Source organism: Drosophila bipectinata, chromosome 3R, assembly GCF_030179905.1.
Source record: "Drosophila bipectinata strain 14024-0381.07 chromosome 3R, DbipHiC1v2, whole genome shotgun sequence".
NCBI classification, from domain to species: domain Eukaryota; kingdom Metazoa; phylum Arthropoda; class Insecta; order Diptera; family Drosophilidae; genus Drosophila; species Drosophila bipectinata.
Window position 1 is genome coordinate 6407481 of NC_091739.1, and position 27294 is coordinate 6434774.

General features: G+C 45.1%; 6 protein-coding genes across 9 annotated transcripts; 3 read left to right on the forward strand and 3 right to left on the reverse strand.

The window, feature by feature from the left end:
* Positions 1–4439: 4439 nt before the first annotated feature.
* On the forward strand, positions 4440–5686 carry Prx3 (Peroxiredoxin 3). Its single transcript, XM_017249722.3, has 4 exons — positions 4440–4591; positions 4713–4779; positions 4920–5061; positions 5120–5686. The coding sequence occupies exons 1-4, from the start codon at positions 4559–4561 to the stop codon at positions 5580–5582; spliced, it is 705 nt and encodes a 234-aa protein (XP_017105211.2). The 5' UTR covers positions 4440–4558; the 3' UTR covers positions 5583–5686.
* A 1049-nt stretch (positions 5687–6735) lies between these two features.
* Positions 6736–11352, reverse strand: SF1 (splicing factor 1). Of its 3 annotated transcripts, XM_017249718.2 has the most exons (6): positions 11010–11352; positions 10250–10893; positions 10063–10197; positions 9366–9441; positions 8191–8343; positions 6736–8130 (listed from the first exon to the last, which is right to left on the reverse strand). In XM_017249718.2, the coding sequence occupies exons 1-6, from the start codon at positions 11189–11191 to the stop codon at positions 6945–6947; spliced, it is 2376 nt and encodes a 791-aa protein (XP_017105207.2). In that variant the 5' UTR covers positions 11192–11352; the 3' UTR covers positions 6736–6944. The 3 variants fall into 3 exon arrangements, 2 of the variants coding, with proteins under 2 accessions (XP_017105207.2, XP_070137273.1); XR_011443132.1 differs by lacking the exon at positions 9366–9441 and having other exon boundaries at positions 7991–8130; positions 11010–11351; XM_070281172.1 differs by lacking the exons at positions 9366–9441; positions 10250–10893; positions 11010–11352.
* A 290-nt stretch (positions 11353–11642) lies between these two features.
* On the forward strand, positions 11643–14506 carry l(3)07882 (Nucleolar protein 14 homolog l(3)07882). Its single transcript, XM_017249717.3, has 3 exons — positions 11643–12232; positions 12290–14243; positions 14303–14506. The coding sequence occupies exons 1-3, from the start codon at positions 11722–11724 to the stop codon at positions 14406–14408; spliced, it is 2571 nt and encodes an 856-aa protein (XP_017105206.2). The 5' UTR covers positions 11643–11721; the 3' UTR covers positions 14409–14506.
* P5cr-2 (Pyrroline-5-carboxylate reductase-like 2) lies at positions 14461–15836 on the reverse strand. The gene is made up of 3 exons (XM_017249721.3): positions 15621–15836; positions 14900–15565; positions 14461–14836 (listed from the first exon to the last, which is right to left on the reverse strand). Exons 1-3 carry the CDS (start codon positions 15697–15699, stop codon positions 14760–14762), a joined length of 822 nt encoding a protein of 273 aa, XP_017105210.2. The 5' UTR covers positions 15700–15836; the 3' UTR covers positions 14461–14759.
* A 696-nt stretch (positions 15837–16532) lies between these two features.
* asun (integrator complex subunit 13 asun) lies at positions 16533–19396 on the reverse strand. 2 transcript variants are annotated; one of them, XM_017249720.3, is made up of 4 exons: positions 19259–19396; positions 17450–19095; positions 17094–17390; positions 16533–17037 (listed from the first exon to the last, which is right to left on the reverse strand). In XM_017249720.3, the coding sequence occupies exons 2-4, from the start codon at positions 19009–19011 to the stop codon at positions 16848–16850; spliced, it is 2049 nt and encodes a 682-aa protein (XP_017105209.2). In that variant the 5' UTR covers positions 19012–19095; positions 19259–19396; the 3' UTR covers positions 16533–16847. The 2 variants fall into 2 exon arrangements, with proteins under 2 accessions (XP_017105209.2, XP_070138364.1); XM_070282263.1 differs by having other exon boundaries at positions 17450–19205; positions 19259–19393.
* A 165-nt stretch (positions 19397–19561) lies between these two features.
* On the forward strand, positions 19562–21594 carry LOC108130950 (ubiquitin-conjugating enzyme E2 J2). The gene is made up of 4 exons (XM_017249636.3): positions 19562–19794; positions 20118–20468; positions 20559–20629; positions 20683–21594. The coding sequence occupies exons 2-4, from the start codon at positions 20168–20170 to the stop codon at positions 21166–21168; spliced, it is 858 nt and encodes a 285-aa protein (XP_017105125.2). The 5' UTR covers positions 19562–19794; positions 20118–20167; the 3' UTR covers positions 21169–21594.
* Positions 21595–27294: the final 5700 nt, after the last annotated feature.

The window sequence follows — 27294 nt, forward strand, 5'->3', positions numbered from 1 at the left end:
TAAAACGAGCCCTGATCCGGATGCTAGTTTCAATGGGTTCACAGCTCACCCCTTTCCACACACACAGCCGTATGCATACCCACCCATTTTCATACCCATTCTGAGGTCCTGCCGGCCCGTTAATAGAGTTGCTCAAGTGTAGTCGGGTGGCATATGTTGGGCCGGGGAGTTGGCAAAGGAGCAGGCAAAGAAAGGCTTTTTGGGCGAAGCTTGAGAGTGCGTGCGTGTCTGGCTTTTGTTACATCACACAGGATTAGGCATAATGAAGTGTTTTAATGCGTTTAGGCACACAAACACGGAACCGAAGGGTTCCGTAGCTATGGCTGAAGTAGCTGGGAGTGTAATTAAATTGTAAACATTTTAGTGTTTGATATTCTTCAATTATAACCAATTTTTCATTTCTTAGAGAGTTGGGAAATATGTCTTCCGCCAACGATATAAGATCGATGGGAAAATAATTTTATTAAGTATTTATATTGACCTTTGTATTGATCTTATTTTAATGTTATGATTTAATTACAGTTTTATTCACTTCATTTGAGAAAGTTCCTATGATTTAAATGCAATTGTTTTCAACCAAAGTCACTTGGTGTGCAAACTTTCCAAAACTTATCACCTTTACGCACTTTCCTTTTGTTTTCCCAGACCCTGTTACTTTTTTTGCACCTTAATTCATTTCAAATTTGATTTTTGTTTATTTTCGGACCCACTCGTTTTGAAACGTGGCACAATGGTGGGGCGAGGTGTTGGAGGGAAAAACCATTAAAGAAATTACATGTTGTTGCCGGCAACTCCTGTCCGCAGAATGGATGGATGGCGGGCCGGGGACCGAAGGACGAGGCTCGAGGACCAGGGGTGTTGGCATCGAAGGAGCAGGAGAAAGAGTCGCAGATGGGGTAAATGCAATCGCATTGATGGTTAAAAAGCGACGACTATGGCGCTTAAATGTCTGAAACTGGGCGTTAACATATGGTCGCTTGTGTGCTAGGGGAGCTAGAGGCGTGGCTGGCAGGCGCTCGTTTTGTGGGCTGAAAACATCAAAGTGATTGAATTGTTGCGATTGCTTTGAAAATCAACAGCCAGTCTGTGTCAAGGGAGATTATTTTGACAAGAGTCGTCACACTCAAACCACTTTTGTATGTAAATTAAATTAAAATCCGAGACCTTTGAGCGGAGGAAATTAGTTTTGTCGATCGTCCCAATACACAAACACTTTTTCTCCGTTGTCAACACATCCTTAAATGGCAAATGCACTTTAGCTGTTAATACTATAACCGCATAAATGGAGCATAATTCTCCATTGCAATAAATACACATTAAGCGGGTCCCACCAACCATTATTGGCATTCAAGTCTGGTGCACTTTTTGCACTGGGGCTGCATTGTGCGTTTGTTTACCCACAATTGCCATTAAAATTTAAATCATTGCAATTATTATTAATGGTCGAGCAATGGGTTTTCATAAATGCATTCCAATTGCAGCAATAACAGTAACAACAAAGCATAAATCCATACAATACCAAAAAACCAATGGCAGTAATTTAAAGCCATTTTAATGCATTTACTTCCTGTCATCGAACTGGATGAATAAAATATGGAAACTAAATTTCAACAATTAACCAGTTAGGAAGCAGTTTGTGAAAACATTCGAGAAACTTAATACGGGTATTAATTGCCAAAAAGACGGGGCAGGTGTGAAGTGTCTCCGGGCAGTACTTCTCACGCCGTAATGCAATGCCTATTTACACTTTCCTAATTAACTGGAGAACATCTCGAATTTCCAAACACAAAAGTGTTAAAAAAGAACATCGTAGCGGGAAATTTCAGGACGATAAAGATGAAGGTGAATGCCGAGAAAGGGAAGCAGGAGAAGTACTACTGATACGAATCACATTAGCCAGATTTGCATCAGGATTACGCGTTGCCCCGAACAGGAGCACTCCACACTCAGGCACCTCGTCGCACTCTCATCTCGAACCTAAGCCTAAGCACTGTGACAATTGTCACAAATCAAGATCCTCCGAATCTGGGCCAGGACCACTCGAGTTGGTAACAAAAACCTAAGCAGATTTGTGCTAATATGACGGCATCTGTTTGACAATGGAAGCGCGAGGGAGATATCCTTGAGGACAATAAAAAAGAAAATAAAGGAAGAAGGTGCGTGTGAATCTCGGCAACGCCTTCAGAGAATCCCCGAGAATCCTCCGGATCTCCGCATCCCAAAGATCTCTCAAGTACGGCACACGAACGAGGCCTCAAGTGTTCAAATGTTTGCTTAAATTATGCAAATCTGCGCAAATCCTGCGGGCGGGCCTGCGGATTGAAAGCGATATACTGCATCTGGAAATAGTCTGGGCTCGTACAGACAAAGCGACGTGCACTTTTAATTGGCAAAAGTAGTCCAACTGTCTGGGAATTAGTCCAGAACGGTGGGCGAGGAATTCCTGGAAGTCCGTGAGATACACACTGTTTTTGGAGCCCCTCAACAAACTCAACCGTAATTACTTAGCGCTGCCTTTTAACGCATTCCCCACGACCATCAGGCCCCAACTCATAAACAAGTTAACGACCAAGTATACACTTTGAATAATTTTACAGCAGATAATTTGTAAAAATATATAAAAATTTTATTCGTTTTTTTTTATTAAAAGTATAATCTATAACCTATCTACATTATTTTATTTTACATTTTGTTAAGAAGAGTGTTTATTGATATTCAAAGGTCCTAAAGGATATAAGTATTTTAATCCGTTAAAAACCATACCTTCATTTTCAGTTTTGCTAAGGCAGAGTAAGTAAAGTTACATATTTTTTTGCCAAGTGTATCCAAAAACTGAAGAGTAAACACCGCGAGGAACGGCGCCGGCAGCATCCACTTGGAGCGCGTAATTTGCGCCAAATTACAGATGAAAAGCGGCGAAAACTGCAAAAAGCCGGCCAGCGAGGGAAGAGAACAAAGAACCGGCCCAGCTATGGGGGTTACCAAAAAGCGTGGACTGGCTGGCGTAATTGCAAACATGGGAATTGACTAATTGCGGAAAAGTAAGGGAGCCAAACGCCATTGGTGGGCCATCAGCTTGAAGTAGGACGAAACTGCAAGGATCGTCGACTGGGAGGGGTAATCGTAATAAAAATGGCCAAAAACAAAAATGGTGAGGGACACTAAGTGTGTAGATGTGTGGGCGCTACGCCATCCGTTAGATGTTTTGACAACACCAGCCCAAATATGCAAAAACATTTGCACACTTTTGTTTGCTCGAGTGCGTGAGTGTCTACCGCTGTTGTGTTTATTGTTTTCATTTCAATCCATGCATGGCGGCATACATGAAGCAGGCTTCAAAAGTATCTAGATCGGGCATTGTAGCCACCAAAAGACAAAACCGAACCCCTCCGCCTTCCCCGGTTCTTGGCCTGCGTTGCGCTTTCCCTTTGTGGAGGAGCGGGAACCCGGAATCCTGGATCCTGAGCAGCTGAGCCGCTTTTCGGCATTTAGTGGATTAACGAGCGGAGAACAAAACACATGTAGTGCAAATAGTTGGACTGGTAAGCAGCTCATTACCATTGTGCGGCGTGTGCAGTGCGTGGTAAATATTTTGCTACACTTTCTATTATTTATTCCTCGTTCTTATTTCACCATTGACAATGGACAAACTGGACAGAATGAATAGAAGGGACTATGGTTTCTATGACTATGGAGTAGGTGTTCTTAAAAATGTAAATCATACATGAAAATAGAGCAGTAAACAACAATAAAGTACTAATAATCTTTTTTTTATATTAAGTTACTTCCTGTAGTGGATACTAATAATCTTAATCAGTAATATAACAGGAATATTACCAACCTTCATTTGACAAATGTTACAAAATCAAAACCATGACAACCTAGGTAAACCTAAACCTAAAAAAAAATATACCTTATATACCTGTATACCTACATATACCTAAATATACCTATAACCTTAAGACAATAAATTCACCTGCTTTATAACCTCCAGGCTCCCCTGAACAAAAGTCCAGAGCAAATATAGGTTACATCACTTACAGAACAGAAGAAGAGAGAAATTAATCTAATTTATCATTATATTGAGTTGAGTAGGCTGTGTAATTGCTTTGACCATCATTGTTTTAAGTACGTATCACTTTTTAAATGTAAGTACCAAAGACCTGCATCGAGTATGATCGAGCCGCGGAAACTTTGTTCGTTTTGGAATTTTGTTCAGTGGAGACTGAAGGTTATAGAGCAGTTAAAATTGAAATTTTCTACCTTTGTAATCCATACTCAACCAGTTTTTACATAATTGATATTGTAAGCGTTTTAAACAAACAAATAATTAACATGTATGTTAACTTTAAGTTTAATACGTTTTGAATTTAAAAATGAGCGCCAAAAACTGTAAAAAGCTTTAGCGAGATCCATTTATATAGAGTATTTGGACTTGGTCACACTAATCAGCTGTTCTTACTTTTTGTAGCTTGTTAAAATCCAGCCGGCTTTTTAACAAATCTGGACTTTAATCAGCCTTTAAAATCAATTAATCACTGAGATTTAAAAGTAAAAGATGTCTTTCGTAGGACGAGCTTTGATTCGCAACGTAAGTAAGCCTATAAGCGATTATCTTCAGAAAACATGCCACAGCGATTACATAATTTTTTGAACCCGCTTTCCAACGCATCTGGTAATCTCTAAAAATTCTTATTTATTATGCACTACAGGTGCCTCAGCTTGGCAAGAGCCTCCTCAGCCAGCAGAAACAGTTCGCCGCTCGTCTGCTTCATCAGAGTGAGTTTGTACTTTTTGCTTTGTGAATGTTTATAAATATTTATTTGTGTAAATATGTAGATAACACATATGTACACATGTACATCATGGAGCAGTTGAATGCCTTTAAGTTTAAATACATATATTTATTCCTTTTCCAGCTGCTCCCCTTGCTGCAGTCCGAGTGCAGCATCCCGCGCCCGATTTCAAGGGCCTGGCTGTGGTGGGAAACAGCTTCCAGGAGGTTAAACTGGAGGACTACAGGGGAAAGTACTTGGTGCTGTTTTTCTATCCTCTGGATTTGTAAGTAAACAGTACAATAGAACCGGCAATCTTGACTAACTTGACATACCATCCTTAGCACATTCGTTTGCCCTACGGAAATCGTTGCATTTAGCGAGCGGATCAAGGAGTTCCACGACATCAATGCCGAGGTTCTGGGCGTATCCGTTGATTCCCATTTTAGCCACTTGACGTGGTGCAATGTGGACCGCAAAAATGGAGGAGTTGGTCAGCTTAACTACCCGCTCCTGTCGGATTTGACCAAGAAAATCTCCGCCGATTATGATGTTCTGCTGGACAAAGAGGGCATCTCGCTGCGTGGTACCTTCATCATTGACCCCAATGGTATCCTGCGACAGTACTCCATCAACGATCTGCCAGTTGGTCGATCGGTCGATGAGGTGCTGCGCCTAATTAAGGCCTTCCAGTTTGTGGAGCAACACGGCGAGGTGTGCCCGGCCAATTGGAACCCCAAGACGAACCCGGCCACAATCAAGCCCGATGTGGAAGAGTCCAAGAAATACTTCACCAAACACGGCTAGACTGGGCCTCTAAACTCGAAAAATGTTTATTTTCCTTTAAACCTGAAACATTCACCACACTAAAAAGACTCCAATAATAAAGAGATGAACGATACAATATCAAACTCTTAACTATACCTTCGTAAATCAGTTTCACTAAAAGAAAATTTTCAATGAAATACTTTAAATGACTTCTGGATCTATTCCATCAATCTGCATCAAAATATAGTAGCCAAATATGTTTAAATTTTCCAGAGGATCCTCTTCAAAATGTGGAAATGGCATTGGGACAATATGACCCAACGCGAAGGCCATTTCTTTGCCAATATCTCTCCCATTCACAAGAGGAATACCTTAATAGATTCCTAGAAGTATTCTCCATTATTCTGCATCAAAATCTGGGAACCAAATATTTTTTAGATTTTTTCTCAAATTTTCCGGAGGATCCCCTTCAAAATGTGGAATTTCATTGAAAGACCCAACCAATATGACCCAACGCGAAGTCAATTTCTTTGCCAATATCTCTCCCATTCCTTAGCGGAATACCTTTATCGATTCCTAGACTTATTCTCCATTATTCTGCACCAAAATCGGGAAACCATACACATTTTAGATTTTTCCTCAATTTTTTTGGAGGATCTCCTTCAAAATGTGGAACTTTCATTGAAGGGACCCACCGCAAAGGCCATATCTTTGCAAATAGCTCTCCGATTCATTAGCGGAATACCTTAATAGATTCCTAGAAGTATTCTCCATTATTCTGCATTAAAATCTGGGAACCAAATGTTTTTTAAATTTTTTCTCAAATTTTCTGGAGGATCCCCTTCAAAATGTGGAATTTCATTGGAGGGACAATATGACCCACCGCAAAGGCCATATCTTTTCCAATAGCTCTCCGATTTAAGAGAGGAATACCTTAATCGATTCCTAGAAGTATTCTCCATTATTCTGCATCAAAATCTGGAAACCGAATATTTTTTAGATTTTTTTTCACATTTTCTGAAGGATCCCCTACAAAATGCAGAACTTTCATTGGAGGGTCAATAGGTCCCACCGCGAAAGCTATATCTTTGCTAATAAATCTCCGATTTCCAAGCGTATTGAATAGTCATATTCCTGTTGAGTAATATTTTCCGAACCACCGCAGGTATTAAAAACCCTAATAAAATAAAAATTTTAGATTTAAACTTTGGATAAAGTAAATAGTTATTTATTTGTGTCCTCTATTTGAAGCATTTCTGAATACAAAGTAGTTTTGTACAGTTTTCACTATTACCGGATCGTGGAAAGCGTAAGTGTAGTAGGTTAAAATATAAATGATAGCAAGGGTCGCAGTCTAATGCTGTTTAGCAATAAAATGTGTTCGGTCAGTTACATCTAATTCTAGTTGGATGGGGGCGGCGGTGGAGGCGGCTGCGACAGGCTCAAGGCTGGTGGGGGCGGGCCGCAGGGCGGAGGTGGAGGCGGCGCATAGCCACCGCCCCAGCCACTAAAGCCGCCACCGCCCCACGGCGGCATGGGCGGGGCACTGGTGCCCGGCGGCGGCGGGATGAGCGGGGGCGGAGGCAGAGTGCCCGGTATGGGAGGATTAAGTGGCTCCGTCGCCGGTGGCGGCGGCTGTGGGGCGCTCATCCACGGCATAAGCGGTGGCGGCATCGGCGGCGGAGCTTGGGCCACCGGAGGAGGTGCTGTTACATAAGCCGAAATGTGATCCAGTCCCAGAGCACCCATTCCATGGTCCATACCCATACCGTGCTCCATGCCGAGGCCGTGCTCATGCGCCGCCGCTCCCCATCCGCCCAGGTCGCGCTGGTGATCTCGCGACGAGGAGCTCGGTGGCGACTGGATGGCCTGCATCTGCGTGGGCTTCTTATCGAAGATGCTGTAGCTAGCCCGATGCAGCTGCGGCCCACTATTCGTAGCAGGCTCTGGCTTGGCCGCCGCTGCCGGCGGTGGACCTTCCCCGAGCTCGGCCATCAGGCTCATGTACTCCTCGTCGATCTTGGCCTGGGAGTCCTCGCAGGCCATGCCCGGCGTGCCCGATCCAGGGCGTTTGTTTCGACAATCCTTGGTCAAGTGACCGGTTCCACCGCACGAGGTGCACACAATGGTGTTGGTGATGATGGGTTTGTCGGGACACTGCCAGGATTTGTGATCTGTGGAGCCGCACGTGCAGCGCTGAATGTCGTTCTCGCGCAGCGTTCCATTTAGCTGGGCCAGCTCGCGCAGCTGCATCCGACGCAGGTCGTTGTGACCCTCCGGCACCTCGATACCCTGCCGTATGACGTCCTTTATCTTTTCCACCGCCTTGCGCACCGCCTCCGGATTGGGAGCGGTTATAAACGCATGCAGAGGCTCGTCCTCACCCGGCAACGGTTGGCCATCCTTGCGCCCCACTTTGCCCTCCTTCACCGATCCCTTGCCGCGTATAATAATCTTGGCTCCCGTATCCTTCTCCATAGCCTTGAGCGTGTTGCCTCGCGGTCCGATCAACAGGCCCACAAAGTTGATATCCGGATGCTGTTCCTGCGGTATCAGCACCTTGTCGCTGACACGAGTAACAGGTGGCCTAAAAAAAGATCAGAAGGGTGAGCACATCATTTATTCAAAAGGAGTTGCTCCAACTCACTTGTAGTCAGCCGGCGGCTTGAACTCTGGGTTCACGGTCTGCATTTTGACGATCAACTGGTGGCGCTGCTCCTCCAGACGCTTCCGGTATCGGAACTCGCGGGTGTTCAGCCTCTTGCCATCAGAACTGTAAATGGGCTCCGGCGAGGGCGACCTGCAGGCGAGAAGAGCAGACAAGAGGGGAGCCATTGATGAGACTGATCGGGTGCTTGTGGGAGGGAGGAATCTTGGACGGTAGACTTAGTGATCTTAACGTAAGTACTAACTAATATCGTTATCGAATATGCTGTAAGTTGCAAATCAAATTCATTAATCAAGTGGTTCATTAGCAGTGGCAATGGAAAAGAATTATTCGCTGGGGAATTGAGAAAAGAAGAATTTTGATTAATTCGTTCGATTCGGCAGCTCTTTCTACTGGGTTTGTTCTGTTTCTTGGCCCTTCTGTCGCACCCTGCTGCGAATGTGTCTCATGGATTTCTTTTCGAGAAACCCAAGCTTGGTGGAAGAAAAGAAAGTTGACATTAATGACAATGTATTATCTAGTCCGGTTGTCCTCGGGCGCTTACTCATTTGTTGTCCCATTAATGGGTAATGGGAATCAATCATTGAATTCAGCACTGCCTCTAAAATCCCTTGAAGAGTATCATTAGTTAAAATTAATAGTTTGATGAACAAATGAACCAAAAAGACAATTTTCTTGCAGTTCAAGCTACCTTTTTTCTAAACGTCTTCAACCAGGGGTTTTCAATTTTGATTATCATTTTAGGATTATTGATGCCAACTCTATAAAGGGCAGTAAATATCAATTAATGGAAATTAATTTAAATATTAGTTAAAACTTAATCCAATTGCCTTTTTTCCAACCAATAGTTACTGCCATTAAAATATAGAGAAACACAGCCCTTAGTTATATTCGAAACCTTCTCGCGATGGATCTTAGCGGCTAGTAAGAGTACATAGGTATGTCTGAGAGGAATCCCGCAAATGAATGGCATGCCACAATGAAACCTGTACAACTCGTGATGGCCACCATCCCGGCACTCGATCCTTCCGGCCGGAAAGCGTCCTTCCTGCTGGCTAGCTGGCTGGCTTGCTGGCTGGCTGATGGTTCAGTGGCATGCGAGATCTTTGATTGCGAGACTCGTTGGGGGGGTGTGGGGGGAACTGTATTCAAACCTTTCTTCCGGATTCTGCGTGATGCCCAGGTCGCCGGTGCGCAGCTTGCGGCTGATCTCTTCGATTTGGAATTGAACTGCAATTAAAAGGCGTTAGAGAAGAGAGAAGAAAATCGAGCGCAACCTCGACATTAGTAAACGTTAAAGGCTGAGTGGCTAGAGGGGGAAACAGGTAAAAGTTACATATGAATTCAAGTTATATAGTGGCTATAGTGTCCGTTCCTAAACTAACTGAAAATTCTGCGAGCAATATTTCGTTAATTATTACATTATTGGTTTTTTGTGCTTTGGGTGTTTTTTGTTTTTAGATCAACAGCGCATTGTTTCTGCAAATATATGTTAGCTAATTAGAGGATCAAAGTTAATGTACACTGCGTATTCTAGCCGTTTTCGGAATGGACTCAGTCGTATCGAATCGTTTCATGTGTGGTCTGTGTGCCACGCCGGGATCCCTTCAAAAAGAGAACGAGAGATTATTATAGTTTGCTCAATGCGGTGAATGCAATACTTTAGGTTGGTTTACGCTCTCTCGTGGCCAGCTGCTCGTCCGATTCCCCGGCGTCTGATTCTCTTGTTTGGCTCTGTACCTCTCTGCTATCAATGCTATCATCCTTAATGGTTTCACATTAGGCTTAATACTACGTTTAGTGCTTAGCAACTAACTTAGTTTTGGGTTGAAATCTGGGATTCAAATTTACCTAGGTAGGCCTCCTGCTGAGCGGGGTCCAGCGTGGACGGCAGAATGGTGGGCATGCCGGGTATGAAGGTCTTGTCGTTTTCACTGCCGCCCCAGCGTGACTTGCGCTTTCGTTTTCGCTCAGCTGCGCTATCCACTAAGAGATATGGAATTAGTATATTGACTAATTAGTATAGAGATAGTCTTACTTGAATTCTCCGAGGGTCCATTGCTAGTCGAGTCATTGCTGTTTTGGTTGTTGAAGAAGGAGGCGAATCCCTTGCCGCCGCCTGCGCTTCCCATCAACTCCTGAATGGTCTGCGACAGATCGAACCTCGAGTCGCGCGACTCCTCCCTTATCGTCTCAAGCCCCTGCGGCTGACGCTCGAACAGGCCCAGCATCCTCGGCTGATCCTGGTCTTGCATTAGCGAATTTCGGTTCGAAGTGTCGAATGGATTCACGTGGGAGCGCTCTCGGCTGTTGCGTTGCGACGAGCGGTCATCCCGTTGGCTGCGATCGTTGCGGCGCCGATCGTAGCTGCGACTGCGCGAGCGCCTTCTTCGACCCCGGTCGTAATCATCGCCGCGTCCACCACGCGAGTTGCTCCTCCTCGAACGTGAATCACGATCTCGGTCGCGCTTGCGATCCCTATCCCTGCTGCGAGACCGCTTTCGTCTCCTATCGTAGTCATCATGGTTACGAGAACGACTGCGGTTCGAGCGGGAATCTCGATCCCTGTCGCGCTCGCGCTCACGCTCACGGTCACGATCGCGATCGCGTTCTCGGTCCCGGTCGCGATCTCTGTCGCGGTCGTCCCGGCGGCGACTGTCTCGGTCCCGGCTGTCTCTGTCCCTGGAAAGTGGAGAGGAGTTATTATATAACTGATAAGTGCAGCAGCGCACTAAAAGGCTCTAACTTTAGAGTTAAAGTTAAAAATCACATAAAATCAAAATATTTTGTAAACTAACCTTCTTTTCCGGTCACGTTCTTTATCCTTATCCTTGTCCCTGTCTCTCCCGCGTTCTTTGGAACGTGACCGCTCTTTGTCGGCGCCGCTTCTGCCGCTACCGTTTGCAGCCACCGCGGCCAAGACATCTGAGACTTCTCGGGACGCCGCCGCCAAAAGTAAGTCTGGCGGGGTTTCACTCATTGCGAATTCGTTATTAAGCAATATTAATAGTTTTTCAGTGAAAGAATCTTTTTACTTCTCCTAAAAACAAGAGTTAAACAAGAAAATCTACTTTTTTCAGTATGCGGCGTTGCGTGTGAAAATTTCTGTGACGATAATGGCGACGTGGTACAGTGTTGGAAAACGTCAACTGTAAGGGTTGTTCCAAATATCTGTTACTTGTCCCCGTCACATATATAAATGGATATCGTATTTAGTATTGGAAGTAATTTTAAAGTTATTTATGACAAAACATATATTTTATTATGAAATATAGGTTAAATTGTTATCTTAAATAAATAAGTATCAAGTAAATAAATGCTAATAGATATTCGCGTTTTCGTCACTAGTCACCTGTAACAGTATTTCACATTATTACTGCTGTCAGACTGACAGTGTCAGTATTATTTGCGGTATTTAAAAAGGCGTTAGTACTTTTCCTACTGCACGTGTATTTTTGTTTTGCTTTATGATATTGCATTGAATTTGGCTTTAATTTCGAGAATAAAATCATGGGGGCCAAAAACAAAAAGGCCAGCTCCGATGCGGTGTACGCGAAAAAGACGGTCAAGTCCTCCAATCCATTCGATGCGTCCAACGATCCGTCGAACAAGCGTGCCGGTAACCAGAATCCCTTCGATATTCACGTGAACAAGGAGAAGTTCAAGATTCTGGGCAGGATTTGCAAGCATGACAGAGGAATGCCGGGAGTATCAAGAGCCAAGGCTCTCCAGAAACGAGCCCAGACCCTGGGCCAGCAGTTTGCTGTGAAGCACAAGACCAACCGCTTTAAGGACAACCGGATCGGGAAGCATCTCAGTGCCGACCAGCTCACCGAGTCTGTCATGAACGCCCGGTACCTGGCTGAAAAGATGTCCCAGGTGCGCCAGTCGCAGAAGTCCGAGAAATTCAATCTGAACGACGATGAGCTGCTCACACACAGAGGGCAAACGCTGGAGGAGATCGAACAGTACAGGGACGAGCGTTCGGATGATGAAGAGCTTGACGATGAGGGACTAGATGGTAAGGAGGGCTAGAATATAAAATATGTGTGAAGAATACATAATCATGTTATTTTAGCCGAGTTCACATCGACTGCCCACTTTGGCGGCGATGGAGATGCTCCCCAAGATCGACAAACGGCCATCGAGGAGATGATCTCAGAGCAAAAGCGCCGCAAAAACGAAATAGCAAAGGAAAAGGATGAGGTCTACGATCTGACAGAGAAGCTGGACGCCAACTACAAACTTCTGTTGCCCCTAGTGGCCAAGGCCACCAAGGATGAGCAAGAGGCGAAGCCTCCTCCAGATGCATACGACAAGCTGCTCAAGGAGATGATCTTCGAGCCGAGAGGAAGTGTGACTGATAAGCTTATCAACCCGGAGGAGCTGGCCAAGCAGGAGGCGGAGCGACTGGAGAAGCTTGAGAAGGAGCGACTGCGGCGCATGCGGGCTGACGGCGAGGAGGACGAGGAGGCGGAAGCAGCCAAGCCCAAGCATCGCTCGGCGGATGACCTCGACGATGGTTACTTCCTAGCCGGCGGTGAAGAAGAGGTGGACGACACCCTGGCCTACGACTTGGACGGAAATCTGGGAACTCATCTGAATGGCAAACAAAACGGAAAGGAGGGTTCTGATAATGAGGACGATCAAAATGAGGAAGAGGAAGGCGATGCGGACGAAGATGAAGATTCCGACGAAGACAGTGACTCCGAGGTGGACAACCTTAGCGACCTTAAGGAGTCCGACAGTGAATCGGAAGCGGAGGAAACGCCCCAGCCAAGCAAAAAGAAGGCCACGAAGACAGTGGAGAAATCCCCAGCTGCTGTAGACACTAGCATCCCCTTCACCATCAAAATGCCCAAGACCTACGAGGACTTTACCGAGCTTCTTTCCAAGCACGCTGCGCCGCAGCAGGCCACCATCGTGGAAAGGATCATCAAGCGCAATCATCCCAAGCTGGAAGGAGTGAACCGGGAAAACGTGGTCAAGTTATACTCCTTCCTGCTCCAATACATAAAGGACTTGTTCGAGGATGCCAGTGAGCAAGATATCCAGGGGAACTTTCAACTTCTCTCCAAACTTATGCCTCACCTGTATGACTTGACCCAGTTAAATCCGGAGAGAATGTCCAATACCTTGCTGGAGGTTATTAAGGAAAAGTACGGAGAGTTCCAAAAGAACCACAAGACGTATCCAACGCTGGACACTCTTGTGTACTTCAAACTAGTGGCCAACCTGTACTCCACATCGGACTTTCGCCACCCAGTGGCTACGCCTTGCTTCATATTCATGCAGCACATCCTCTCCAGGGCGCGAGTGCGAACACGCCAGGAAATTTCCATGGGTCTCTTCCTGACAACGGTAGCCCTAGAATTCGTTTCCCAGTCCAAGCGGATACTGCCCGCCGTTTACAATTTCCTGCAGGGTGTCCTGCACATGTCCATACCCAAGCGAGATGTGGAGCAAATAGAGGTGACTCCACCCTTTGAGAAGGATGGCCCGTTAAGTAAGCTGTTGGCCCTGTCTTCTGGCAAAGAAACCAAGAAACTGGAGGCGCAGCCCCTCCAGGCGGCAGACTTGGTCACCCAAACGATAACACCCGATTTCAAAGTGCGGGCGCTGAACACAGCTCTCCTGCTGACAAAGGAGTCACTGGAGTTGGTCGAAGAGCATGTGGGTGTCTGCTACTTAGCGAAGCCTTTCTCGGGCCTGCTCTCCCGCCTGCCACTGGAATTCTATCCCGAGCATGTGCAGCTCAGCCACAAAGAAGCAACAGAGCTGGTCCAGAGGTTGGGCGAGCAAAAAATGAAGCCTCTGGCACCTGCGGAGAGGAAGCCCAAGGCTCTGCGGCTGTTGGAGCCGCGGTTCGAGACGGTCTACGATGACAAGCGGCGGCCAAAGATGTCCAAGGCCAAGGAGGAGCGGGCCAAGTTGCTGCACAAGATTAAGCGAGAGAAGAAGGGCGCCATCCGAGAGATCCGCAGAGACACCGCCTTTGTCCAAGAGCTCAAGCTCAAACAGACCCTTAGAAGGTGGGAATCTCCATGCTTTCCTTTAGAAAAATTAATTAATTATTTTTATTTCTTTACAGCGACAAGGAGCGGCACGAGAAGGTCAAGCGCATCTACCAGGAAGCGTCGCTGCAGCAGGGCGAGCTCAATGAGCTGGCTCGGTCCAAGAAGAAAAAGAAGTTCTAGTTGTCCACCAACTAGGCTGATTAATTGTTGTTAGCTAAGCTAGACACTAAGCTTCCGAGAGTAAAGAGCGGCGGTGTGCTGCTTTTATTTTAAAATCACATCATCGACCTTCGGATTTTTGCGTATATAGTGATGCTAATTATACTAACCTAGATTATTTATAAACAGGGTGGGTCGATTAACAGAATATGATAGCCCACCAATAGCTGAAATACATTTTTACTGAAAGTTTCATAGAAATTATCCACTATATCCATAAAGAAACACAAAATAGTGCCTGATTTTCTTTATTTAATAATTTTTAAACCCAAAAATAATCGACCCACCCCCTATTCTTAAGGAATCCTATGTCTATGACTTCTTTCCCGAGATCTGCCGGCAGCGCAACGTCGCCTGCTCCACCGCACCCGCCACCGCTGCCCGAAAACCTGCAATGGAACACGAAGGTTGAGTGCCCGGCGATAAGGCAGTGCGTCACTGGCCAGACTTACCTGACAGCTCCAGCTGCCGGAGCGCCGCTGCCGTCGAACCCGCCGGACTTGTGACCCCGTCTTTCAGCTGTCCTGGATGCAGTCCGCTATCTCTGACCATGTGACCGGCACCCAACACCGTCTGGGAGGCCAGGCGGTATGCCAGGTCCCTGGGCATGCCCATGTGCACTGCCCCGTCCGCCAAGGCTTCAATCATCACGAAAACATAGGCAGGGCCACTTCCACTGAGCGCAGTAACCACATCCAACTGGGACTCGTCCACTGCCTCGCAGGTTCCGACCGATTGGAGCAGCTTCTGGGTGATCTCCGCATCCGTGTCGGTGGCCTTGGAGCCCCTGACGAAAACCGAACAGCCGGAGCATACCACGGCTGGAAGATTGGGCATCACGCGAATCACTCGAGCTTGGGGCGAGAGGCTGGACTCGATGGTGGGCAGGGTGATGCCCATGGCCACGGAGAGGAAGAGTTTCCCGGAGCTCAGTGGCTGAATCTCGGAGAGCACTGTGGGCACCACTTGTGGCTTTACGGAAATGAAGACCACATCGGATTTCTCCACCACTGGAGCATTTTGGATGACTGTTTCCACTCCCAGGGACTTGAATGATTGGAGGGATAGCTTATCCGCCGGATGGACACTGGCAATCAGTGTGCTGGGCTTTGCCAGGCCTTGAGGGGAAAAATAGATCCAGTAACTGGAGGGGTATAACCGCTTAGACCCTACCTGCTGCTAGGAAGCCTTTGGCCAGAGCTTTGGCCATGTTGCCGCCGCCTAGGAAACCGATCTTTCCGATTCCCGACATGTTTTGGTTTAGTCACTGAGTATGGACTGAGTACTGCACTTTGCGTTGGTGGAACCGCAACTGTTTGTCGGATTCTCCGGCGACCAGAAACAAACCGCCTCGGCTGATAAGGAATCGGCTTCGGAGCGGTCCCCCCAGCCCCCAGTAATCGGCGCTTATCAAGGGGTGTTCCTGTGCCACAGCTGGGTTCATAACAATAATTTCTATAGTTTTCACACTACTTTGAACTTTTGAGGAAATAAAACAGGCACTTAATTGGTACTTTACAGGATTTACAGCCATGGGGAGAAGATCTTGGATTTTGGGGCTATGGTTTTTAATAAAATTCTTATTTTATTTTTTATAATTCATGAAGTTTATTAAAAACCATAAATCGTGTGATTCAAATACTTGCAGTTTCTTTTAAATTTTTTATAGAGCTTTTAATTGGGAACCAATTTTAAAATTTAGATTTCAAAATAAATATGAATATTTCAAATAGTTTTAAAATGTTTACCTCTGGTATGAGTACTTCTATCAGTAATTAAAGTATAAACTCTATGAATTACAAATCATTCACACATTTAAAAGCAATTATCAAGTCTGAATTTAGACCAGATGCTCTGTAGTCCCTGTAATCGTCCATTGATCCATCTCCGTCTTGGTCGGACGAGGCTCTCCCCCGGGTTTCTGTTTACCAAGTTTCGAAAACATTCCGTACTTGCAAAGATAGCACCGCTTATCAGCTCAGATGTGATAAGAGAAAAGGGGGTAATCGAAAACAATGTTTTGGAGCTAAATATAATTGTTGCTCTGTAAATAGAAGCCAAGAGGTCTTCAAGACAACTTTCAAATACACTTTGAACTTAAACCTTTATTTTAACTTAATACCATTTCAATAGCTAGATGCGATGATACAAATTCATAATATAATCAGAAGACAAATATTTTTAAACACAAAACTTATAAAAACACACACGTTAATAGAGTTAATAAAAAGAACTAACTGGCTCTTAGAACTTTAACAATAAGGAATCAAATAAGTAGCATGCTTAGAACCGTTGCATGGTTTTTGGAAACTTTCTTTAAATCATAGACGATTTCATTCAAATTATACTATTTCGTGTTCAAGGAAAGTGCTTATTCTGGTTTTCATTTTTAGAACTGGCTTAGGTGCGTATCTCCTCTTTCACATTTGGAGTGGTGGCGATGGCCGTCAATAGAGAGTCCTTTTCTTTGTTTCCAAAATCTGGATACAGCTTGGCCACCTGTCCCAGGGGAGTGCAAAGGCGACCTGAGAAATCCAAACGCTTATTCGACTGACTTCGCTCCGCCGAGGAGATAATATCCAGCAGGGATCTGGGGAAGGAAACATATTAGATCTGATCTACAAATAATGGAATATCCCAACCCACCTTTGACCACAGCTGGACATGCGGCGTTTACTGGCCTTGAGTAAGCTGTTCGAGTTGCTGCCGGTGGTGCCGCCACTCGGGTTGGGCTCCAGGCGCTCAGGGGAGTGGGGGGATTCCGTGTAGGAGCGCAACAAGCTAGAATTTGGCTCCGACTTGGCTTCTCCGTAGGCGGCCCGCAAGCTCTGCAGGCTCTCGAGCAGGTTCTTGTGATGGACTGTGCTGGCGTTAAGGTGGATGAGTTGCTCCAGCTCTCGGTAGAGCAAGCGGTATTGATCCTTCGCCTTGGATAGCTTCAACCTACCGAATAAATGGCCCAAGTTAGTTTTTCGAGAGAAGTGAGTTTTATTAGGTCCCACCTAGCCCCGTTGGTGTGGGTGAAGGGCAGCATGTCGCCGCGCGAGGCGCTCTTGTAGAGCTCGTGGATGTGCTGCTGGCACCGCACTTCCTCCCCCTTGTCCATATCCTCTTTGACAAGCAGGTGCAGGAAATGCGGCAGCCAGCTGATATGGCGCTGGAGGTGGAACAAGATAGACGAGCTGTTGGTCAGGGGGAAGTAACGCGGCAGACGCCGTGCCAGTCCTGGGGCAGCGGGGTCCTTAGCTTTCAGGGGCACCATTCGCGACATTTTCATCAGCTGACCAAGCTCTGTAGTTCGGTAGTCGGTGACGCGTCCGCCTGGCCCGTCTCCTATCGCTGGCGCTTCATCCATGCAGGATCTGGTGATGCACAGCGAGTGTATGAAGATCTCGCCACCACGGGCCGACAGCATGTGGCTGGTGGCTTTTGAACCGGCTTTACGCGGCATCTCCAGGAGCACGGACCTACCATTGAGAAGAAAGTTAATCAAGCATGAGCTGGGCCGTGAAGTAACATCAACCGGCGTTACTAGAAACTGGCCCAAACAGGGCTGTAAATCGGCAGAGCCGCAGCCACGAGGGGTACACCATTTAAGGGTGACAGTCTCGTAGGTGGCTCCTGGCTTAATGCTCGTCGGCAGGCTAAAGTCTGAGCCGCATGCGATTGAGTGGGCGCTCCTGCTGTGTAAGATCTCTACGTCGTAGTTGGCGCTGGAGTTAGCGTTCTGTTCCTCCTTCATGGGTATATTTGTCACCGTGGTGCTGGCCAGGTTATAGTGGTCGAGGATGAGGTGCGTCAGCTTGTGCGATATGTCTGGCGCACTTACTGTGTGGATTTCAACGTCCAGCAGCGGAGAGATATTTAAAAGAGCTCGATTCGTGACCATGGACTCCACACCCAGGGGAACAATGTTGAGAATGACAAGGTGGCAATGATCGATGGCCAGGCCCTTCTTGGCCGGCGGACCAGCCAAAGCGTTCTGCTGTATCAGAACCGTGTTGAAGATGTCTTCCAGGCTCTTCATGCTCGTATTGTCCCGCGCCGACGTGATACAGATAACGCGGCCTTCGTTGGGAATGTGCACTGGTTCTCCACTGGCCATCGTCGCCAGCTGCTCGTCCGTCGGCTCCGCCAGCGCCTCGATTGCCGCTCTAAGTCCATGGATTACGGAGTAGTCGGAGGACTGAGGCATGCTGCGAGAAGGGACGCCAACCATCACCATTGCGTTCATGACGTGGGACATGTTTTGCGTGCTGGGGCTCCAGGTGTTTACTATGTGGGCCGCCGTGTCCGAGACGATGAACCGTACGTGTTTCTTCCCGGGAAAGAGATCCCAGACCACGCGGCAGTACTCGATGGAGGATTCGCAGGCGCAGGTCCATAGACTCTTGCTGAACTGCGTTCCCAATCCGCCCCCGCTAGCTCCGCCAGCGGCACCCGTACCGGTGTCCACTGACGGCTTCCCCTTCAAAAAATCCATCGAGATGTAATCCTCGCTGGCGATGCTGAAGTAGCGGGTGTGGTCAAGCACGAAGATGGTCTTCTGGTTTTGTTCGAACATGGTTGTGCTGGGGCACCGGAGTTTGTTTGTTTACAATTATTTACAATTTCTTATCCACCATTCTACTGCTGGTTGCCAGATAGCCTGATAGCGTGGGAGAAAAGAGATGCCAGACAGGGAAAATTTTGATATTTAAAGAGCGGGAAATGGTTGTTTTTCAAAACAAATAAAATGATAACAATTGTAAACCACATCTACCATTAATGTAAATTAAAATTTGATAAAATGTATTCTAAAAATTATTTACCTTTCCCTTTTAATTACAATTACGGAATACAGTTTCGGATCTCTTCTTCCAAAATTTTGTGTATATATATTATATTTTTGTTTCTTTAGCCTAAGAATAGTTTCTTAGTAAGAACTAAACTTAATGATTTATGTTGATTTATGTAGAAAAGCCTTATAATAAAACGTAAATAAAGATTTGTTGAGAAACTTAAATTATTGCGAACCGGTTAAAGAGTAAATTCACCACATCAATTCGAGCTGTCAACCTCAGGAAACTTATTGTTCAAAATATCGATAGATCGATACACATTATTGTTCCAGCCCTAAATAGCCAGCTGCAATTCGTGCAATTAACAAAATTAACAACAAAAGCGCTGTCTAACAGGAAAAAATAGCAACAACCATCGCAATCAGGAATCTCATTTTCAAGGTTGCAGCCGTATAACATAAACAAAACAAACAAGCGGGGAATTGAATGCCAAGTGGATTGGTAAACAAACCGAAAAATTCTCCGTAAATCCGAAATTCTGGAAGAAAAGGCGACGGTGGCGGAGGGTAAGTTGTTCTAGATAGATAGCGATCATGGAACTCAATTGATTTGCAAATTACGCACAGGGCCACGTTGCTATCGCTTATCTATCGCACTGAAAACCCCTGAGCAAATTGGCCAAAGTCGAAGCTTTGATACCCTTGCTTTGAAATTTCATACACATCCATACATACATATGTATGTATGTAACCACTTTCCGTATCGGAATTGTACTACACGGCCTAAAACATAATATTACTATCTACTCCAAGGGTATTGGAACTAGCATTGAAACTCACAAGTATGCCATGCGTTGACAAGTGACAAGTTTGATTTTTTCTCATTTCAGTTACATTTCTGGCGGTATAGAATCGTTCCAAAAATTTTCTAGCCACAAATATGTCTTCGTCGTCGGCGTCCGGCGGTCGGAAGCAGCCCACGGCAGTCTCGCGAATGAAGCAGGACTACCTGCGCCTCAAGCGTGATCCTCTGCCCTATATTACGGCGGAGCCGCTGCCCAATAACATTCTCGAGTGGCACTATTGCGTCAAGGGCCCGGAGGACTCACCCTACTATGGAGGCTATTATCACGGCACCCTGCTCTTTCCGCGCGAATTCCCCTTCAAGCCGCCCTCCATTTACATGCTGACACCGAACGGACGATTCAAGACCAACACTAGGCTGTGTTTAAGCATATCAGGTATGGATTTTGACAGTTCTTGAAGTTTTTACAATTCCCTCGAATCATAAACATGCACATGCTAACCATATATCTTGTATCCTCTTACAGACTTTCATCCGGACACGTGGAATCCGACTTGGTGTGTTGGCACTATTCTTACAGGACTTTTAAGCTTTATGGTATGGAATTTGAACATAATTCTTTACCCATTCAACATCTCTTTTTTCCCCAGCTGGAAAACACTCCCACACTGGGGTCCATTGAGTCGTCGACATACGATAAGCAAATGTTTGCTCAAAAATCGTTAGCATTTAACCTGCGCAACACCAACTTCTGCGAACTGTTTCCGGAAATGGTTCAGGAAATAAAGCAAAGACTGCCGGCCACTCAAGGATCGGCGGGAGCGGCGGGCGGCAGCGCCTCCAGTTCAACTGGGGCGAAGAAGGCCAACGGGCAGGCCAATGGAGTGCCTTTAGGTGGAGATGCGAATGTAGTGGCAGGCGGGGGAAATCCACAAAACGCGGCAGATGCTATCGATGGTGCCGGTGCTGGGCAGGCGGACTTGGCCAACGGTGGGGGAGCGGCTGCGTTGCAGAACAGCGCTCGAAACTCGTATCTGAACTGGCAGTCGGTGTACTCGAACCTGGTGATCATTATCTGTTTTGCGATATTTGCCCTCATTGTTAATTACGTGATCAAGAACCTGAATCAGGAATAGAATTAACTGCGACACAGCCTCTATATTTATAATGAAATGTAGCTACACATACATATGCGTGTGCATATTTAATCTAGTTTACTCTAAAGGTAGTCTTCGAGGATTCAGTTCCGCTTGTGAAGTATTTAACAACCTGCTTTAATTCAAAAATAGCCACAACCGCCCCGGCCCCGCCATTCATTCCCCGTTCCCCCAACCGCTGTTTAGGCTGAAACCATTGGTAATAACAACTGGAAACATATGCAAAATCAGGCATAACCAGCCACTCACTTTCAAACTCTCAATTCTTAAATCTAAAAATTGTTCTGTTATATATGCATTAACATTAAAGACTAGTTTTATGCAAAGAGAATGAAGCCAGGAATATGTTTGTAAATTAATAAAAACGGCAACGTATGAGCTCGTGTACAAATTAGCCAACTTAAACGACAGTCTAATTCCTTTGAAATGGATCTTTATTTTCAGGCCCCCAAAATAGAGCGAGTTCTAAATTATAGTTGGCTTTGGCGGGGTAATCGGATTAAATATGTGCCAAAGCCAACGCTGAAATGTTTTCTCATTCTCGGAGCGTGGATAAATCCAATAACGCAGAGCCAACAATGTTTCACATTTAAACCGCTTATCACACCCCCACTAGTCCCTTTCTGGGACTACTTTGTTGGTCATCTTAAGCCAAAATTACACACACATGACGCTTATTACTGGTGCGGGCGTATGGAGTGAGATTTCGCAAGTCAGTCGCTTTTAGCGAGTTATGGCGCCCATTGTAATGGCAAGTTATGTCCCGGCAGAGAAACCCACTTACTCGGAAAACTCCTTAAAAAACTCGATTTTAGTGAGAAAACTTCTTTTTTGGCCAGACGCCGGAACCGCCGCCGCCAAAGTTGCTAATTTAACTAACTTAAATTTCAAGTTCAGACCTCAGGCCAAACTTTGGCAGCTGCGGCTGGCAGTTGCAACTTTTCGAATTCGCTTGTTTGTTTTATGAACTTGCAACAGTTTAAGCCAATTTCGGTTGCACAAAAGTATGAAGCCAGGCCAGCAGCAGACTCGTTGCCTTAAAATGATATTCCACATGGCAGAGAGTAGGGCAGAGGACCCATAACCGAAACATCCCTGCTGCTGCTGTCATCAAGTATTTTTACAGCAAGTCCAAATGGGCATGGGCGGGCATCCCGAAATATGACTCGAAATGCTTTCAGGGGATGGGGTTTTTTGCTGAAAATACGTTTTGAGTGCCCACCAAGTTGGCGACTGGACTCCAAGTCCGAACTGTCTCCAGCACTTCCGCCTTATCCTTTTGATGTCCTTGCGGATGTGCAATTTTTGCTCATTTGTTCTTGGCATTTATAAGCGGCTACTCGCCGAAAGCAAAAGAGGTCATCCTGGTGGAGTTCATTGTTCAGCACCGAAAACAAGACCCATGCACGGCCAGAGCTGCCGGGCCCGGCTTAAACGCTAAACAAATGGGTATACGACATTAGTAGACGGTAATAAATGTCGATGCTCCGGGGCTAAGCCGTTTGGCCTGGGGAAAATATGCGCGAATAAGCCCCTCGAAAACAAAATACGAATGGAGAGAAGAAAGTCGGCCTGCTAAGCCATAAAAATAATGGCCAAAACAAAGCGAGTGCCCACGGCCAAGGCGGGAGATAAATAAATATAAATAAATAAAAATAACAAATGCAATAATCATTAAGTACGCCTCATTGGTGGGCATGTGCGACCCAAGTTCACTGGCCATCTGGAAGAGGCCCCAAATGGTGGGTGATGCACAGAGCGCACGAAGGGATAGTCTGGGAGATTTATTCATATTTTTAAAATAAAGTATATTTTTAGATATTTAATAAATAAATAGATTATAAAGCATCCACATACCATTATCTTTTAATTTAAATAAATTTCCAAAATATTTTTGTCAGTGGTATTTCTTGACCAGCCTTGGGGTCATAAATGTTACACAACCGTGCACAGAAGGACCTCGCACACATTCAGAAACACATATAAATGAAAATGTTTGTTAAATTATGTGGGCAATATTCGTTTATGAGTGTGTCAGTGTGCGCAATAAACGATAAAACATAAACTTAATATGCAAAGGCCACGCGAAAATAGAAGCGCCCGAGAAGTATGCTACAAATTCGCAACATTCGGTATGTGCGAGGGAGTCCTTTGTGGGAGAGTGTGAGTGTGCCTTTATCAATGCATAAACAAATGGTCATCAGCTGTGTGAAACGGATTATGGCACAACTGTACCATGTAAGGGGTAATTGAGGAGAAATTGAAATGGGCATTCACAAGTGATGTTCGGAATTAAACCATGCCAAAACCCATCTATACATATAATAATATTTAAGGTTAGTTTTCTACCTTGTTTGAATTAAAAATATAAAAATAATTTATTCTTTTTTGGTACATTTTGGAATGCTCATCACTGCTTATGAATCTTTCGATTCTTCATATTGTACATAAATCGATAAATGATAATGGAATTTAAGCCAAGCCAAAGCCATTGCATGTGTTGGCATACATAGTATGCCCATGATTGGGCTGCTATGAGGTATGATGTCGAGGACAATCGGCAATTCAGGCTGCCAACGGCTTGCTGCTCGTTTACTGGCGGAAGTCGTGCTCTTGGACACTAATCTATGGCCCCACGATGTGCTTTGTTTACCACATTGGCCACTTAATCATCATCATCATCGCCGGCTGCATTGTTGGGCCCGCTGCGCTGCAATTGTAAATTGCAAAATTCTCTGGAGGACTCTAATGTGATCTGGTGCGTAGTTGGCGGTGGGAAAAAGTTAGCCTACCACTCAACCACAACGTCATAAATTTCAATTAGTGCGGATGCATTTGTGTATTTGCGTGCGCCAATTTTGAATTATGAACTCTGGATTTTCGAGCTGACTAATTGCTGATTGAGTTGCGCAGGGCCCGAATTGGGCTTTTCCTGGCTTAGCAAGTGGATCAACCAATCAATGTCTGATTGTTGGCTCAGCCGAGTGGCAATTAGGTCACAATGTTGGCTGCAATTTTGTGAACTGAAGGGCCAACAAAAAAGGACACTCACCGACAAAAATGGAAGGAGTTTATCGATTTCAGTACACTAGGAACATAAAATTTATATTCCTTGTTTAACTAGACAAGAATGAAGCTTTAAATATTTACGGAATACCTCTCTTATCTGAGAAATTATGTCGCCAACATTTTATTCTCTTTGTGGAGTCCTGATCATAGAAGTCTGTCAGTGGCGCGCAGTTGCTGTCGTAACTCCAACAAATTATGAGCACAATAAAAAGTGACAGGAGCAACAAAAACGAGTGCGACTACATGAGCGGCAACAACAAATGCAACACGCGACACTTATTCAAGTGCCAGCCACTTCCGTCCAGCAGATGCTCCACATCCACATCCACTAGCAACTTGTTAGTCTGAGTTCTAGTTCCCAGGACCACCAATGGTCCTGTTTCCGTACCCGCTTCTGTTTCGCTCCTTGGGCAGAGAGTGCTTGCTTGTTGTTTTTATGGGCATGTGTGAGACTTCGCATTGAATTAACTTGAGTGGCCGAGTGGAGGGTGAAGGCAGTGTCCTTCGTGTGGTCAGTGGCTGGCATTTATGGATCAGCCCGTCAGAGCTAACGCATTTGTCAAGTGTTTTCATTTACTGATGGATCAAGCAGGATAAGCGGTGTCACAAAACTTGCACATAATACTTTAAGGACTCAAAGGCAGCAATCATTGGAAGTGAGTGTTTAATGTCATAATTTGCATTTGTTTAATGAATTTTCTTTAGTTTTCAACTTAAAATCTCCTTCTTGAATGTATATGTTACCATTCCCTTGACTTTTTGTCAGACGGAAAGTTTCTATTCAGCGCCTCGTCAGCTTTAATGGGCACTCCCTGCCCCAGAAGCCATCAAAGAGAGACACTCAGAGACCGGAGTCTAGTGGGCAAATGCCCCACTGGAATATGCAAAAAGGAGCCGACGGAGGCAGGAAATCTTCACAGCAGCTGGAGCACTTGTTGCTCACTTTTTTGCAGCCCGAGCACGAGTTGTTGAAAAGTAAAATTATTAAAACTTTTTGAATTAACAAAAGCGGCAAAAACGAGCTAAATGACGTCGGCGATGTCCTCGCAAAAAGTGAATTAAAAGCGAATAAAAAGCGACAAAGTTAATTTATGCACAACTAGATACAAACAAGGATGTTGGGCAGTTACTAGTGCCGAAAGGATGGGCGGATGTGGAAAAAGGGCACGAAAGGGGCGGACATTCAGAGTAGTGGAAACTGTCCCAAAGAGCTGAACTCGGGAAACGGAAAAGTGAACGCCATATTAGATTCAAATGCATTTCCCTGTCGGCCGACACCTCCCGTTTCCTGCGCCCCGCCTGCCAGCGTCCGCACTCGCCTCCGGAAATGAACAGCAAACTTTTCAATTGAGTTTTCCGTTTGAGTCTGCAGCGAGGCGGTAGCCAGTGCCACGATAAAGTTTTGGCATTATTTCTGTTTATTTTCTTGTTGATCCATAAAACACAGTCCTGGCGGGGACAATGTGGTGGGCGGGGCACCGCGCACCAAATTCCTAATTGAGCTCAGCTTTTTTCGGGAGTTTCGGGAGCGGCAGTTAACATAAATTGACAGCGAGCCGAAACTGAAACAAGAAAACCAACAAACAGCGGCCGGCGTAATTAATTTGCGGACAAATCTTCTGCAGCAAAGTCAAACGGCAAACAATCAAAGCTCATAAATTCCAAACCAATTAAGCAGTCGAAACTCTGCCTGACTTTTGCTCTAATCCAAGTCCCAGTTGGTGTCCAGTCGATGGTAATGATGGTATTTACCCGGACGCCGGAAACAACAAAACAACAAAAAACAGCATCAACATTATCAGCCCCCACCCACATCAATGGCAATCATGAAAATTGGACAGCTAAGTTTAGGCCAAGAACAAAATAAGAAACAAAAATAGAAAAAGTACAAAAACAGAAAATGGCTACGGGAAACGGAAAAGGGAAAATTCAGGAAAATATATGTATATGTTTTTGGGCCTAAAGAAAATGCCGACAAAGCGCACAGAAAATCAACAGAGCCAAGCAGGCAATAAACTGTCTGACAAATGAAAATAAAAGCCTGGCTCGGAATGAGCCAAAGAGCTACAAGACACACAAGATACAACCTAGAAGCTCCAAGGCGAAACCAAAATGAACAAGCAGCAGTTGATGCCCTTCCGTTGGGCGCCAGCACTCCCAGCTCTGAGCTTTGAGTTCTGAGCCCCGGCACATCCGCCGCTGGTCATTTCAATCAATTTACCCGCTCACACACACTGCCAACCATTCAGGAGCACACAGAAATAAACACACGAGCAGCTAAAGACGGATAGTTTCATATATACACTGCGTTTCACTTGAATAGCACACTTTACATAGGGAATTTCAAATCTCGAAATCTTTTAAACAAAAAGAAAAATCGTTAATGTTTTTGTTTCTATTTATAGAGTAATCAATTTTGATTATAAGAAAAGTAACAAAACTTAAATTAAATTAACAATTAATAAAGATTAACAAAAAAACTTAAAAACTTCAAAAATTCCACAACAATTTTGTTTCACATGAATAGCACACTTTTTTTTTTTAAGTATATTTAATGAACTTAAGTATTAGGAAATGTGTTTTTATGCAATAGTAAGTATTAATGTAAATATATATGTTAATTTAATAATGGGTCGAGCCCCCCTTATTCAATATAACCTCGTAGATCCTGTTGGGCAGCGAATCATATAGACTTTTAATGTAGTCTAAGGATATTGTAGCCCAGGCCCTCTGAATGGCGTCAATTAGTTCGTCTTTTGTTGAAAACTGTTTGCCAGACTCATAAACCTTTCTGACCAGCCATCCCCAAACATTTTCAATTATATTCAGATCCGGCGAGTATGGTGGCCAGTTCAGAGTTTCAACATTTTTATATTTTAAAAAAAATTTTACAACACGTGCAGTATGTATTGGGGCATTGTCGTGCTGGAATGTCCAAGGCAAATGATTGAAAAAATTTCCCAATGGTGGAAAAGCTTTTTCGATACGTTTTTGCGTTCATGTTTGAGGATAAGAATTGGAGTTTACAAGTCCCAT

Bases quoted from the DNA above. Each gene is read 5' to 3' on its own strand.
- SF1 (XM_017249718.2), bottom strand. From the start codon at position 11,191: ATGAGTGAAACCCCGCCAGACTTACTTTTGGCGGCGGCGTCCCGAGAA. The intron at 10,894-11,009 runs GTTAGTTTACAA...TCCACTTTCCAG, and splicing joins GAACGTGACCGGAAAAGAAG to GGACAGAGACAGCCGGGACC. The intron at 9,442-10,062 runs GTAAATTTGAAT...TTTTAATTGCAG, and splicing joins TCAGCAGGAGGCCTACCTAG to TTCAATTCCAAATCGAAGAG.
- P5cr-2 (XM_017249721.3), bottom strand. From the start codon at position 15,699: ATGTCGGGAATCGGAAAGATCGGTTTCCTAGGCGGCGGCAACATGGCC. The intron at 15,566-15,620 runs GTAGGGTCTAAG...TTTCCCCTCAAG, and splicing joins CAAAGGCTTCCTAGCAGCAG to GCCTGGCAAAGCCCAGCACA. The intron at 14,837-14,899 runs GTAAGTCTGGCC...GTTCCATTGCAG, and splicing joins CCGGCAGCTGGAGCTGTCAG to GTTTTCGGGCAGCGGTGGCG.
- LOC108130950 (XM_017249636.3), top strand. From the start codon at position 20,168: ATGTCTTCGTCGTCGGCGTCCGGCGGTCGGAAGCAGCCCACGGCAGTC. The intron at 20,469-20,558 runs GTATGGATTTTG...ATCCTCTTACAG, and splicing joins GCTGTGTTTAAGCATATCAG to ACTTTCATCCGGACACGTGG. The intron at 20,630-20,682 runs GTATGGAATTTG...TTTTTTCCCCAG, and splicing joins CAGGACTTTTAAGCTTTATG to CTGGAAAACACTCCCACACT.
- Prx3 (XM_017249722.3), top strand. From the start codon at position 4,559: ATGTCTTTCGTAGGACGAGCTTTGATTCGCAAC. The intron at 4,592-4,712 runs GTAAGTAAGCCT...TATGCACTACAG, and splicing joins GACGAGCTTTGATTCGCAAC to GTGCCTCAGCTTGGCAAGAG. The intron at 4,780-4,919 runs GTGAGTTTGTAC...TTCCTTTTCCAG, and splicing joins CGCTCGTCTGCTTCATCAGA to CTGCTCCCCTTGCTGCAGTC.
- asun (XM_017249720.3), bottom strand. From the start codon at position 19,011: ATGTTCGAACAAAACCAGAAGACCATCTTCGTGCTTGACCACACCCGC. The intron at 17,391-17,449 runs GTGGGACCTAAT...TTTATTCGGTAG, and splicing joins ACCCACACCAACGGGGCTAG to GTTGAAGCTATCCAAGGCGA. The intron at 17,038-17,093 runs GTGGGTTGGGAT...TTCCTTCCCCAG, and splicing joins ATGTCCAGCTGTGGTCAAAG to ATCCCTGCTGGATATTATCT.